Genomic DNA, 15,075 nt, shown 5'->3' on the forward strand with positions numbered 1-15,075 from the left:
GAACAGTGCAGCTGCACATATACGAGTGTCTCCAGTCCTTTGTTGAATGGAGAACATCTGCATGTGTTGTCCTGCCACAGCTTTGTTAGCACACCAGCATATCATACTTAAAATGGATGTTACTTTTTTTTTTGAAAGGTGGTTCATTTGAAGTAAATCCATAAAGTTTTTGGGTTGCACAAAAAACTACTCCGTAAAACGGATGCAATGGCGATAGGTTTTTCTTGATAAAAAGAAAATCTACCAGATGTGACCCAGCCACGAAAAATGTTCATAGATGAGGTGATTAATCACATTTTTATTCAGTTAAATACACACAATAATCATGATCCCTTTCAAATGACCACCACAAACACGTCATTTGCCCCAGAAGATACAGCGAAGATGGACTAAACCACAGGTAAAGCAGATATGAGGCAATTCAAAGACAACCGAAATACAATTACCCGTTTGCTTGAAGAAAATCAAGGATTTTTCTGTTTTTTCAACATTGTTGGAATCGTCTTTTTATAGTCTAAAAGCGCAAGTCAGCAAAAATACACAACATAGTCATTTCAGCCATATAAAACGAAGAATGGCTCCATGTTAACCCTTTAAACCCATTAAGTGCAGCAGAAAGTGTGATTTGAAGGTATATTTAGAGTTTGTCAGGATTTCATTTTAATGGTCAAACATGAATCCACCTCTTACCCGGGGTATTGTTAAACTTACCCTCAAACAATGCCCTGAAGACTCATGCCACATGTGCACTTCTACACTATTTATTTTTGTGCGGTCTGAGAAGAAGTATGAGTTATGTTAGAATCTGTGGAATCTCCATAATTGCGTACCTCGGGTAAGAGTCGGCGCACACATTGCAACAGCCCAGAGAACGGTTCTGTGGATAGGCCCACTTTACTTCCATTAAGCTGTATCCAAAACAAGAATGTTTCAATGGCTTGACATGTTCCTGGACTGCACAGACATAATGCCAGGGTCAGGCTTTTGGGAAAGGAGTGGTTGCGCCTGTTTTTTTTTTTCCTCTGACAACTGACTTTACAAACCACACGCGGATGTTTTACCCAGTGTTTCCGACCGAACACGGCAAAGAATGAACGCAAGCGTATTTAGTTTTACTTAATGTTACTCGATGTCCATGTTCCTACAGTATGGATAAATAATTCCCCCTAACATGAAGGTCGAGCAGAGAATTCGATTGATGTCCCAGTTTACACCACATAGCGAACGTACAGTATGTACTCCTCACACATTCACTCCTATGTCATGAAAGCCTGAAGCTCAAGTATGTCCTGAGAACAAAGAAAACCCCCTGAGAGATCTATGGTCTGTTGCAAAGTTAACAAACACAGACGATCACACAGTCACAACTTATAGAAATGTATTGACCTGGCATGCCAAGGTTGTTGGAAACTGGAGGAACTAGAGAAAGAAAGAGAAATCATAAAACACAAGGAAAACCAACACTCTGGCGCAAAAACTTTCCTGCTGCGAGGCAGCAATTCTCAGCATTGATCCGCTGCGCTGCCACCTTTTCTTATCAAGAGGGCAAGTCAAGAGAAAAACAGCGACTGCCTGTTTTTAACTTGACTCTGTTCCAGCTGCTGAGATGGACACGAGCAAGATTGAGAATGAAACAGACCTGAGGACCTGCGCACAATGGATTGTACTTGATCTCATTGTCAAGGGAGAGTGAGGGGGTTTGGTTTTTCTTTATAAAGCCCACATCGACTCAAAAAAATGCCTTTTGCTTATTGTTACTGATCTTGGAAGTTTGACCTTCACTGTGCAGAATGATGTACATGTATGGAACCTTGAGAGTTTGACACTAGAAGGTTGTTTTTACCTTCATCTGCTGATGGATGGAAGTTTGTCTGTGCTCACCTTTAATCTGAGTTAATGAAACTGGTCCAGTGCCCGTCTCTAACCTAATCTAAGAGGCTCTTTGTTTGTTCTGTGGTGTTGCCGGTGGCTGCTTTTTTCCTGAAAACTGTAAAAGAGACCTGCAGTAATTGAGCTGCCGAAAGTGAAGACCGATTGCAGTCCACAGAGCCCTGAAGCCAAACCACCGCTGCTGCACAAAGAGCTGGTTACCTGATAATTCTTGAAACTCGACTCAGTAAGCAGAGCCCCAAACTGTTTATTGTGGCCACTGTTGTTGTGAACGTGTTGCTGGCATCATCTATGTCATTTACATTGATCAGTCTCAGCCGACACCGCTAGACAATATTAAGCTTAGTGTTATGTAGAAACAATCTAAGCACAAACACTGAAAATAGACCTGGTCTAGGGAACATCTTGAGAAACTTAAAAAAATATGGTAATCTTTATGTATAGATTTCTACTGAGGGAGATTGAGTAGATGTCATTTTGAGATTTGAGCCAATTGAATTGATTTTTTTCTAGAAAACAAAACATTATTCCAAGCTCTCCTAAAACAATTTTTTCAGATGATTTCATTAGAATAAATACATATGAGAGGCCCTGAAGAGGCACCAAAATAAACACATCATTTTTGTTTACCTCGTTAATCCTCCTGTAAATCCCTCATATTTATCTTGTGACCTGAGGTTAGAAACCACTGTGAGTGTTTGTCCAGCAGTTTGCTTTATTAACATTTTAGTGTTTTTTTTGTCTGTTCCGGGCAGAAGTCAGGAATTAATGTGGCAAGTTTATGACTACAACCTTGCAATGTATGCCTAAATGCATGCTGGGTATAGGCCCTATTGATTGACATTGGGTTTTAGAAAAAAAAATTATCCAACTGTAGAAAAGTAAAGTTTGACAGAGTGAGCCGGGCAGAGCGAGGCAGAGTGGGAGAGACGGAGAAGGTCAGGAGTAAATTATGTCTGCAGAGATGAACAGCAGCTGTAACTTCTTTACAATTATAGCTTTTCAATTTGATGTTCTTTGTCACAATATCAAATCTTCTAACAGCTTTGTGTGCACAGGAAAACCAAAATTATCAATATTACAGAAGAGCTGAGAATTAAATTCGACAAATTACAATCCATCAACTAACAATGACAACCTCAACTGTATTATCACCTCGCTCAATTATTGGGGGCATTTTCTTTGGAACTGGTTGCAAGAAAATTTAGTGAAATTTGAAAGTAAATCCGGTGAGAATCATTATTAAGAAAATAAAGATAATTCTCACAAAAAAATTCAATAAAAATAAGATAAGAGAGCTTTTAAATATCGATCATATATAAACGGACAATTCTGAATCTATTCTCATTTATTCGGTTTGCGTGCATGTTTGTAATGATGTCTAGAAAAGTTACATTTTCGGACACATCTCATTGAATTTCAATTCTGTATCTTCTATAAGCTACGAAGGAAGGTCCAATACTATTTATGGAAACACAAAGCCACAGATCAGAGGATTGCAATCTGTCAAATATTGCTCCCTACAGTCGCCTTCTAAAGTCTGGTCTTGTTTGTGTTTGCCTCTCATTGTTTCCAGTGCCATACCGATAAAATATGAACCTTGTATTACACATGGGGACCAACAAAACTGCTACAAATTGAACCACAGAAAACTTGTTACAAGTGTCAAATTAAAAGCAGCACCTCTTATCTTTAATGTGCCTCTAAGCCTGACACTCTGTTGTGCCTTTATCCCCTCTTTGGACTTTGAAATCTCCATTTCTCTCGGAGCTTTGAGGGTGTGTGTGCTCTGACAGAATGTCAGGCAATTAAACAGTCATGGCTCATTGAGCTGGAGGTAGGCCCGCTCCTCCAGGCTCCTCTATAGGCAACAGAAGAAATGAATGCACTCCCTGCATTTCCCTTTCGCACAGGCAAGGAGTTCTTATCAAAGGACACTTTTGACTATTGTCAACTTTCACAAGGCGGAGCAGTGTCATTGTCATGGGTAATTATGCCGTGTCAGAATGGAAACGAGGACAGTGTTTGGGATAACGAAGATGTGCTCTCACTGGGGGTTGGGGTTGGAGGGGGAACCCAGTCATGTCCCTAATAGAGCACTAACACATACATAATGTCATTCATATAAGTGGTGAAAACGAGGCAACAGCCAGATAAGACTGGCGCCTTTACAAATAATCATAATGTACAGACACACAGGTAGGAAACCTAAATAACAAGGAGCGGTTTCCATTAAGACAAACTGAGTTTCAGGTCAAATTAAACTCACCCTGTTTCTGTATTTCTTTATATTTCTCCCTAAGCCTCCAGTGAGCTGTGACTGGTCAAAACCTGCGTTCTTGTTCGTGCTGGATAAAAAATTGAAAAATGAAAACCTCTGATTAAACTTTCAAGTCACAACGGCTGCGGCCACGCATCTCTATCTGCATAATATTGAACAAAGTATTTGTTCGACATCCAAGAACCTTTTTCGGAAAACAAAACCAGCAAACTATTGAGGCGCTGCATTGTTGCCATATTGAAGGGGAGAGGCAGATTCATGAATAACGGTGGCCAATTAATTACTGTTCATAAATCAGTTACCACAATCGAGTGGTTTCCTCCCCCAGAACACCTGTCTCATCGCCGCTCTGAGGAACCACAGCAAGGGGAAGTTTGCTTAAATGTACATGATGGCTACAGCGACCACTGTTAATATGTTAAACAAAGTATCCTTATCTAGCCTCGACCCAAAGGTGGATCCTGAAGGAGAAAGGGCCTGGTGAAATATGGATGATGTCACCCTGGGTCTTAAGGTGTTCTGGGTAAGACGCCCTGGCCCAGGCGACCCAGCCGGTGGCGATCGGCCCGCCGCTTGTGTCGCTTGTGTAGCTCAGGGATCTTGATGCCTTTTCTGCGGCACCAGTGATTTTCTTAAAGTCTCTCCTGTTGTGCAGTCCCTTGATTGCCAAGGTCCTCTGTGCCCTGCGGAGCAAATGGCCTGCAAAGCCACTGCAGCCGACCTCCGAAGGGTTGCACCGGATCCGCCCCCCCCTGCTTCAACATTCACTTGCCAGCCCCCTCATATTTTGCCGTCTTCTCCTCAAAGGCCTTCTACATCTTGATTTATTTTCTGCTAAGATATGTAATTTCATTTTGAGCCATTAAAAAAAATAAAAAATATGAAACCTCTATTCAACTTTAAATGTCCCTTATACTCAGAATAACATAAGCATGTTCCTGTCTGTATTAATCTTGACATAATTAGTTTCTTATTGAATATACCCAAATACCTGAAAGCCAGTGGGCCACACTGTGGTGATGGCTACAAGACGACAGGACGAGTGTGCATCCATCTATCCATTCATTAACTATTCTATCATACTGTAGGGGTCATGGGGAGGCTGGAGCCAATCACAGCTGACATTAGGCGAGAGGCGTGTTGCATCATGGGCAGGTCTGCAGTCCATCACCGGGCTGACAAATAACCAGTCACACCCATATTCCCACCTCGAGCAGTTTAGAGTCTGTAATGAATATAAGCTGCATGTCTTTGGACTGTGGGAGGAAGCCGGAGTACCCAGAGAAAACCCACATCGGCACAGGGAGAACTGGGCTAATACCACAGAGCGGCACAGAGACCAGTGCTCAGTAGTTTCACATTTTTTATAATAATATTATTAGTAGACACTAAACTTTGGTTAGATATGTCAGAACCACATTGCTACTCCTTGAATCATATTAAACCTCATGTCTTTTTTTCCAATTTAAATGCATTTGAAATGTTAGATCAAAAACGCTTATATTTTATGAATTATAACCTTAGGCTATTTAAGTGAGTGTGCTGAAACACTTTAATCTGCTGTTATCGATTAAACACCCGAGGTGCCCCAAAGTAAAACTGCTTCAGGAACACAAGTGCGTGGGCCTGCAGTCTGAACGACCTCTGAGTTCTACATAACTTACAGGGACAATGTATGCATTAGACCCATACTGGGCCGGACCATTTACTGCTTGTCCCTCCTTCAGTGGGTCCATCAAAAGTAAAGACCTAACATAAATGATTATTTTAAAGGTACTCCGTCCTTTTGCGATGTTTTGTTCATCTCATGTGATCGAGCTGCCTCTGCACTGGGTTCTGACACATCTATATTCTGCATTCAGAATTGCACTCCCTGTCAGTGTGGTGGCCGCTGAAGGCTGCAGTCTCAGCTGCTGCAGCACCTCAATGGAAACTCATTTAAATTTTTCACAAGTTTGAATTTTAAGGTTAAAACTAGGGCATCTATGCATTTTCATGGCAGTTTGATGTATGTCCTCACCACGCCTTTGCATGCTTATGTGTGTTAACTGCCAACGTTACACAGTTCACAATTTGACAGCTTGAGGTAGGCTGCAGCAGGACAAACCAATGTGTGACATCTAAAAACACATGACCTCAACCAACAAGGAACTGTTACACAATCAGGACAGAATCCGTAGATTGCTCCCTTTGAATCTGGAGTTCAACAATTGATCCTTTCCAGTACCCTAGAGTAGACTTTCCCAAAGGGATGGGTTTTGTGATTCCTAAGCACCCATTGGATATAAAAAGAAAAAACCTTTCTGTTCTATTTCTAGATAGACTGTCTCCAGCCAATGAGGAGGCATATCAGCCATTACTGCCCAACAATGTCCAGGTTTTTCAGTTACTCAAGGGAGAAGCTCATCCAGACTAGGCTCCATGCCACAAAAGAGCTTCTTGACTTGACATGTGACCTCTGCCACAGAAGACATGTTCGTGAGAGCCTCAATGGGCTCTTCAGTAACCCAGACAACCGAGAAGACCTCCAGCCTGGGTCAGCAGCTCCTCTCCCGGACTGAACACAGTCTGCACCAACCCCTCTTTTCCCCTCCTTCCTTTCCCGAGACTCACCAGAATCTAAGCCAAGGTAAGAGTTAAAGTGAAGAACGCAGGATTATTGTTAAAATTAAAACCTAGATGGGACCCTAAAGGACTTAGGACATAATGAAAACCGGAGAACGCCTTTTTTTCTCTTGTTATCTTGAAAAATTAAAAATTAAAAATATAATGCCCCCCACTTTATCTTTCTACTGTGTATAATAAGCTTCTCCAGTTATCATGACCTCTCAGCAAGTCTTTAGGTGAATTGATTAAAAAAATGACTGTGTTATATGACTGTATTATAACCTTCTTTGGTTGGAACAGAGACGTAAGTTCACAGCAGACATCTAACTAACATTGTCATTGATAACATTACCGCACGACCACAAGTACACTCCCGTGCTAATTATTTCATCATGGAGTTCGAACTCGGTAACGTTAACTGTCTCAGATGTTGTGCTGGAAACAAGGAAAGCATCGCTGTTTATATATATATATATATACACACACATTCATTTCATATATCAGTTTATCTATTAATACTGTAATCAACACTTTCATATTAACAATATGAAGGTTTCACATTGGAAAGGTGTTCTCAGAATGATGAACCATAGGGGATTTATCACCTGACTGCTCTGACGGCATTTCCGTCAGAGCATCTTTCATCTAACTCTTTTGCTGTTCATTTTATGGCTGTAGTTAACAGCTTTCTTAGTAAAAAGCTCTGATGAAGCCAATAAACACTTCCGGATGTGGAATAGAAAGCTGGTGGACATGGTGAAGCATTTAGCTGCTCAAAAAAACACTGATTTTTACTACGAAAACCGGGAAGGGGATAGTGGATACAAAATCTGAGCTTAAATGAGATAAACCCCCCGGGGATCAATACAGTTATACTTAGTTTAATGTCAGTGAAGATTTATGGATGACTTCAAGTGATGCTCTAATGTTAGTGCAACTTAATGTGCATTTTGTGGCTATTTTCTTGAAACATTTAAACTCTGAAAACCTTATTCCTCCATCAATGTAAAGTAGAAAATTGAAAAAAAAGGTTTCTAAACACATTAACAGACATGTCAAAATTTGCAGCTTCCTGTGGCAGATCCCGGCCTGGCTTCCTCTGGGACACATGTTTATAATGGTATATCCTACTCCGGCACACCGAGTAATGCAGTTATGGAAAGTCGAAAATAAGCCCCTGTCACCGACCTCCATTTTGCGGGCCTCTCCGAGCAGGCTAATTGCCCAGTTATTCCTGAGTAGTCTGGAGCCCCCACATCGCTGCATTAGCACAGATGCTTGTTGCATCGCTCCCACACCAGCTCTTCACGGCTCTCCCCTCCGCCTGCTCTCACGGCGCAGGTCACATGTCGATTAGTTGCCTTCCTCGAGGAGCTGACTCTATTAGCTATATGGCAATGAGGGTCTGAGACTGGCATGCGAATGGAATAGATATAGTGGTCGAACCAAGGTTCACGCTCGATCTCCAGGGAGAAATTCTCACTAGGCAAGGACACCATGGCACGTGTTAAATTATCCCTCCGGAGTTTGCAGCTTGACTTACGGTGTTTAACAGCTGATAGTCTGATGCCATAATACACCACAGTGGCCATTATCAACCTCTGGATAGTTCCCGCTTGAGAGCCCCGGATAAATGAATGGAAAATTCAGACAGTGTGTGACACTGAATCCCGCGAGAGATGGAAATTTGACAATAACTGACACTTACCGCTGGGAGTAACAGGTCAAAGGCTTATTTTTTTTTACCATTTTTTAACTTCCAGTCATGATACATAGAACAACACGAGACAACTGAAATGAGTATAAAATTATAAACCTTACACTGTGTTGCATCGCATTCCAAACAATCCTCTGGTTTGCAGCATAGAGGCAGGGAAACAGAAAGCCTTAATTAATGCAGTGTAGGTGGAGGAAATCGTTGATGGACATACAGAGTTACAAAGGCAAGGGCTCTGTATATAAAACATCAGAAATATTTGGAGAATGACTTAGGTTGTGTAAAAACATAATTAGTATTGAACAGGAACACAAATGACTCCTTTATTGTTGAGGGATTCCGAGAGCCAGATGGAAACAAAGCTGCTGGTTTGCTAATTATGTATTCATTAAATAAATAGCCTGTTATTAACCTGCGAGATGGTGCTGCGGCGTTTGATTAAGTGTGTTTGAAGCGCTGTGGGAGAGACGGCCATTCTGCTACACTGATTTAATACATCTGGTACTTTTCAAGGGTCAATAATGGAAAACTATTCTAGGAGGGTTTCTGATAAAAGCAGCTCTAAATACCAACATAACTGAGACGTGGCTGGAAAAGATGCCTTTTGAAAGGGGCTATGGGGGAGAAAGGAAGGGCACCGTGGCTGCAGAGGTAATCCATGATGAGAACTGTCTCTCACCTGAATTGGGCTGTCAGCTCCACGTTGACCTTTACCCCTGATGCAGCATTTCAGGCTTCAAGGTTGTTTGAGATGAAAATCCATGTATCAAGAGCCAATCCAGCAAACATACAACTAATCTGATAGAAAATAAAGGCGCGCTTTACAGCAAACAATTGATATGGTCAGCCACGCAAAATCTATCCATCTCTCCGCTTTCATCCCCTTCTCTTCTGTTGTCCGAGTACACAGAGATGAGACGGGCACTGAATGCAGTGCACCGCACCCTTCCACTGCCCTCATGGGGTAAGGCTGTTGATTCGTTAACAAACACAAATCAATAGAGGGGCCTGAACGGAGGACAGGTACAAAGAATTAATTTCCGGCTCCCGGGGCTTACGGCGGAAAATCACCCGCTTTAATCAACAGTGTCAAGTCAGAAAGACAAACGATGTTTACACTGAAGCGGTGTCTCGCCTGAAAATAGCAGCAATGGGCTCTGTCTCCTTACCAGTCTGTCTAGGTTTGTGCCAGCTGCAGTGGTAGGCCGCTCCTCCGGGCTGTACGGCCTGAAGCGGGCGTTGAACACATCCGAAACACCACGGGTAGACCTAGTCATTCCTGCGGGCTTCGGCTGGCCACAACCTTGAAAAACCTGCAATTACAAAAAACATGGGCACCCAATTGTCAGAGGCTTAAATTGCTTTGGATGCGGGAAAAATCGGGGGGAAACATGGTGTTTCGTTAAGGGCCTGTGAAGCGCTCGCCCCGCGTTACCAGCGTGACAGGGCTCTACGTCAAGTTGAGGCAACCACGTTGATAGGTGACTCGACTAGGAGCTGTGACCAGTGCTATTTAAGATGACAGAGTTTAGTTTTTACAGGCCTCTGGGAAAACACCACATATACTTAAACCATGAACATAAACTGCATCTGTTGCATGGGAAAGCCAACAGAGCATTTAACTTTGAATGAAAACTGGCATCCAAAACTGTGTGGGCAGAAGAAAAAAAACGTCTTCGCAACCACCTCCATTTTTTTTTTCTTCCTGACTCCCATTTTGTGGGCTTGGAAAAATGCAGTAAAACACAGGAAACACATTAACTACTGTTAGTTGAACTCAGATTTCCTGACCAAGCTGAAACATGTAATTCAAACACAAGACCTAAACTTGGACATAATTAGAACGTGTTGTACTGCACACCTTAGACACGGCTCAGCGAGGCTTACAGCACACCTCCTCACTCTTCAGCATGTGAGGAGTCGGACTTTCACAATCTGTCGGAGGTGTTACTTTTGTTCTCCGGGGGGAATAAACCTAAGTGACATACCCTGTAGGAGACCTGGGCACTGTTCTCTTGCATATTCATGATGGCCTCGGAAATCTTGACATCAATGGGCTCCATCACGGATTCAATGTTGAAAGGTCCCTCCAGCCTCTGCGCCACCAGCAGCATGGCATCTGTCATAACAGTGGTAAAAAAGAGGTGGGGTGTTGAAAAGTGGAGGAGGACATGCATTCAGTTAGGAAACAGGCACTTACATACAAAATAACCTGTAATATGTCACTTCTTGTTTTTTTAACAGCCGGTGCATCGATTTGAATCTACTTCAAAGGTGATGCATTCCTCAGAGTCCAAAACTAGTTACACAAGAGAGAACATGGTTATGAACATACAATTAAAAAGTAAAACCACATTCCCTCATTTAGGATTCCACATTTAGAAATCAACCAAAAATGTGGAAAATGATTAAAGCAAAACAAGAATTATTTCCACTTATGCCCACAGATAATACATTTTCCATTGTGATTTTGCTTTGATTCTACACTTTTTTTAACCCCTGTTCCAAATTAAATATGAATGCGGTCTGGACTCATCTTTGCATACAAAAAAAAAATCATTCTGGGCTCTGAGAGATGGTTTTCAATTTTTTGATAAATATTTTTTTTTATACAATTTTCAGAAATTTAAAAAAGTCTGCTAGAGCACCTACCACTGGCAAGGGCCAACATTCCCCTTAAATTCAATAAAGCCAACACACTGAAATGCACACACTTGATATAAGTCCCCTAAATGCGCCTGATTGTTTCATCAAGATCTATTTACTATTCCCTGAGAAATCTATGAAAATGTGGAAAACATTGTATTATACAAAGTTAAAGAAAAACAAAAATATGTTGCTTGGTTAATAGTCCGGACAGATTGAAGTAGTTCTTTCATGTTGCTTCCATCAACTTTCATGAAAATTCAGGGATTTTCTCCTCATCCTCCTGACAAACAAATGATCAGTTGGTGCAAACAATAATGTAAATAGTAAAGATTATTTATTGCAACCTTTCACTGGACATCACATTTTCTAACACTCAGCTGTTGTGTCTTCTGTTGACTACACAGTAAATTCAATTACCTCTGCCTTCACATCCCAGTCTACCAGCACACAATTATGAGGCGCCAGTCCATCTTGGGGCAAATTCAATTTTTATGTAGATCAATTCAACAAAGTCAACAGAATGCTGTGAGGCTGCATGTAGCGAGTGGTGCCGATGACTCACAGATTTAATAGAACTTGCGAAAGCAGAGAGCTTACTTAAATCGGCTGTGGGCAACGGAAACTAAAAGGTCAACGGCTCATTATTATCCCCGTGTGTGAACACAAGCCAGAAGGCCTTGTTGAACATAAAACACATTCCATTATCATCTCCACTGAGTCCGTTTGTTTTGAACACTTTCAATTAGCACCTGTGATCGCTTCAGAAATCTTCTTATATTTATAACTGTGATGGTCTTGCACAGCAGCTCAAACCGGCAAGGCAAACATTTACCGGCCGTGTGTGTTTGATTGATATCGCCATGCACCAGTGCTTCAGGGCTCTAAACCCCACAGGTTCTTTGTTAATATGACAAAGTCTTTGTTCTGTGTTTTAATGGGGATGCCACGGGGAGTTAGACATCACCAAACCACCAGCTGATCACTGTGTGAGTTTCAGACCTGGAGACAGCCGGTAGACAGTCTGTCAGGAGAGGTCTCTCCATCCACAGACCTCACCAGCAGGCTGTCATAATGACTCTACCACTGCCTCCTCAGTAAATTAGATCATCCTATCGTTGGGAGACTACACAGAAACAATGGCATGCCCACGAGTGAATGTATCGTATATTTGATGCAGCCGAGAGGTTGATGATGTTGTAGAAGTTGTTGATGATGAAGGAAGGATTCCGAGGACCCAGTACTTTCAGTGTAACAAAGTTTATTACAAGAAATTACAGGTCGGGACGGGCATCTAGATACCTGAAGACACACAGCCAATAGTGAAATCTGACTTGCAGTGGTCGAAAAGCACACATATATAGGGAGTTTGGTTCCACCCATGACTTCAGGTCCCACATGGGATTTCTGACTAGACATAGCACATTTTTGTGTCTGAGGACGAAGATAAGTTACTCAAAAACATTCCCTCTGAATCCATACATCAGCTGGTCAGAAACAACTCCCCAGGTCAAAGCTCATACGCAAAAGTTAGGGAGTAAATAAGATAACTGTCTGGAGGACTATCTGAGAATGACTAAGAGTCCAAAAGGCAGGCATCATCAATCTAAGCCTATCATTATGTTTTAAGCACACATACCAACATGTTTTAGTCTAATGAATACACGACAAATGCTCGTTTGATCGGCACTGAAACACAATAAACAGCTTGATGTGTTTTTAGCAATATCAAATATCATTTAATTGTGTGTCTGTGTGTGGCTCCAAAATCCCGGGTACTTTTCGTGGCGTCCGCCTTAAACTTGCCACGTGCATTGTCAAGTGTTCAAGGAAGTCCAGGGTGAACTTTGGTGCTACTTGGACACGCGATACAAACAAAATCAATAAACGCGGTTTTAACTTAAGTGACATTGTCGATCAAGATGACAGCATGTTCACGACAGCAGGCGAGTTCATGACAGCGGCGACAACCACTGATCGTCAAGTTCAGTGTTTTCCGTACTGAGTCAAGCTTCACTGGACTTTGACAAACCAGCTGAACGGCTCTTTGTGCAGCAGCGGTGGTGCAGCTTCAAAGGTTCTGCGGACTCAGTCTTTACTCACTGCAGCTCAATTACAGCAGGTCACTTTTACACTTTCACACCAGCTGCAACCAGCATCACCACAGAACAAGCAACCAGCCCATTCCACACAGGCAGGTTTAGAACGGGCACCGCACTAGTTTATATAACGTTGCTTGCTGCTTTCATCAAGAGAGAATGACACATGCTGATATTTCAGAGAACAGACAAAGCTCAATATAAAAAGACAAGGGACTTGAAACTAAAGCATACTTGAGCGTGTAAGGCAGCCAAAGAGTTAAAGAAGAAATAGGAGATAAATACTTTAGAAGAAAAAAAAATCAGAATTACTCTGCTGTTCGTTGACAGCAGACCTGTCCAGATTTTTATTCTTCCGGGACCTGCGATCACTAATGGCAGAGGAAAAGAGCCGAGAAACATTAGCTCAGCTCTGGCTCCATTTCCTTTCCAATTATGTTGAAGTCTGAGCCTTTGAAGAGCTCTTCTGTTTGTTTACACCGTGGATTGCAAATGGCCTGTGATGCTCACTTGGATTTGAATATAGGTGACGGACTACAGTATGTCAGTGCCAAATGGTTTTCTACTGTCGCCGTTCCTTCGTGGCACTGGTAACCGTGCGGTGAGGTGTAGAAGACCCAGCAGAGGAAACAGTTGCTTCTTGTCTATTATCATTGATGCATATCAGTTGTCATGATGTTCCTCTTGACTCTGAACTGCAATTACAGCTGAACTGTTCCTCTTTGCCTTTTGGTAGCTCCTTAAAAAAATAAATTTGAATGTGGTATAGTCAGCAGGCTGCTTTTTCTAATCTCATTATGATGTAAATGCATTCAGCTGCCTCAGGTACGTCTGCTTACTTTATAACAAACACAAACACATGAGAAAAAAAAGCTCAAAAAACTGTCAAGTGCAATACTGAAAATTTAGGTCGAGGGAGCCAAGTGGGAACAGCTCATATTTCATAATAAGAGAAAAGAAGAGCGCCTGCAGCATCAGAGGCGATGGAAATCTTTCCCCAAACAATGGTGACTTATCTGCAACTTATCAGATGGGCTCGACAAACAGAGGGAGCTTTGTACCTAACAGAGACAGACAAAGGAGAGGACGGGAGCAGAGAGAATGAAGACAGAAGAGAGAGAGAGAGAGGGGGAAATGAGAAGTGGTCCTGACTGGGATCAGTGGGGCCGGTGTACGGACTCGCCCCATGAGGAAGAGGGGCTCCTGCACCACGTGTGAAGAAATTCTACCTACATGCAGAATGAATGACTCTCATTTACCAAAAGTGCATGACGTCCGGTGGCCTCGCTGCTACTCTGAGCCAAATGTTCCCCGGATCGCTTTTGCAGCACCGAGATAGGCCACTGGCCAGCCGGAGGAAATCTTGTTATCACCATGTCACAGCCATGCAAATAGACGACTCTCGTCCCACTCTGAGCCGAGGTTTTAAAAAAGCAACTGAGATTTCGTCTAAGGGGATACAGACATTTAGAGACTGACCCCCCCCCCCCATGCTATGTGTGTTATTCACATATTGTGTTTCATACTGGAGGTCAATGTTTCACTTTGTGATGTGGAACATGCTTATTTGTGCTGTCTGGCTAAACGGCAGACAAAAAAGAAAAAGAAAAAAGAAATCTGCAGAGGTAATATTACTCTGGGCTCTGCCTCTTTATCGAGATTGATGTCCACTTAAATTCGGGCTATGTCAGCCGGCGGCAGGCCTCCAGCAGACAAGGACAAATAAGGAAAGTGAAAAAGCCCATCTATGACTCTTTGCCTGTGAAGAGCTGCGCAGGATGAAAAATGGACCCGGTGTAATTTGGATTCTGTAAAGCATGGCTCATCTGTGGCTC

General features: G+C 42.3%; 1 protein-coding gene across 2 annotated transcripts in view; it reads right to left on the reverse strand.

The window, feature by feature from the left end:
- gpc6b (glypican 6b) overlaps positions 1-15,075 on the reverse strand; it is an 80,847-nt gene that overhangs the window by 18,626 nt on the left and 47,146 nt on the right. For both annotated transcript variants that reach the window (XM_062403358.1, XM_062403359.1), the window contains exons 5-6: positions 10,484-10,614; positions 9,665-9,808 (exon numbers count right to left, since the gene is read on the reverse strand). In XM_062403358.1, the coding sequence (XP_062259342.1) occupies positions 9,665-9,808; positions 10,484-10,614 (275 nt within the window). The remainder of the gene's footprint in view (positions 1-9,664; positions 9,809-10,483; positions 10,615-15,075) is intronic.

Source organism: Platichthys flesus, chromosome 13, assembly GCF_949316205.1.
Source record: "Platichthys flesus chromosome 13, fPlaFle2.1, whole genome shotgun sequence".
Taxonomy (NCBI): domain Eukaryota; kingdom Metazoa; phylum Chordata; class Actinopteri; order Pleuronectiformes; family Pleuronectidae; genus Platichthys; species Platichthys flesus.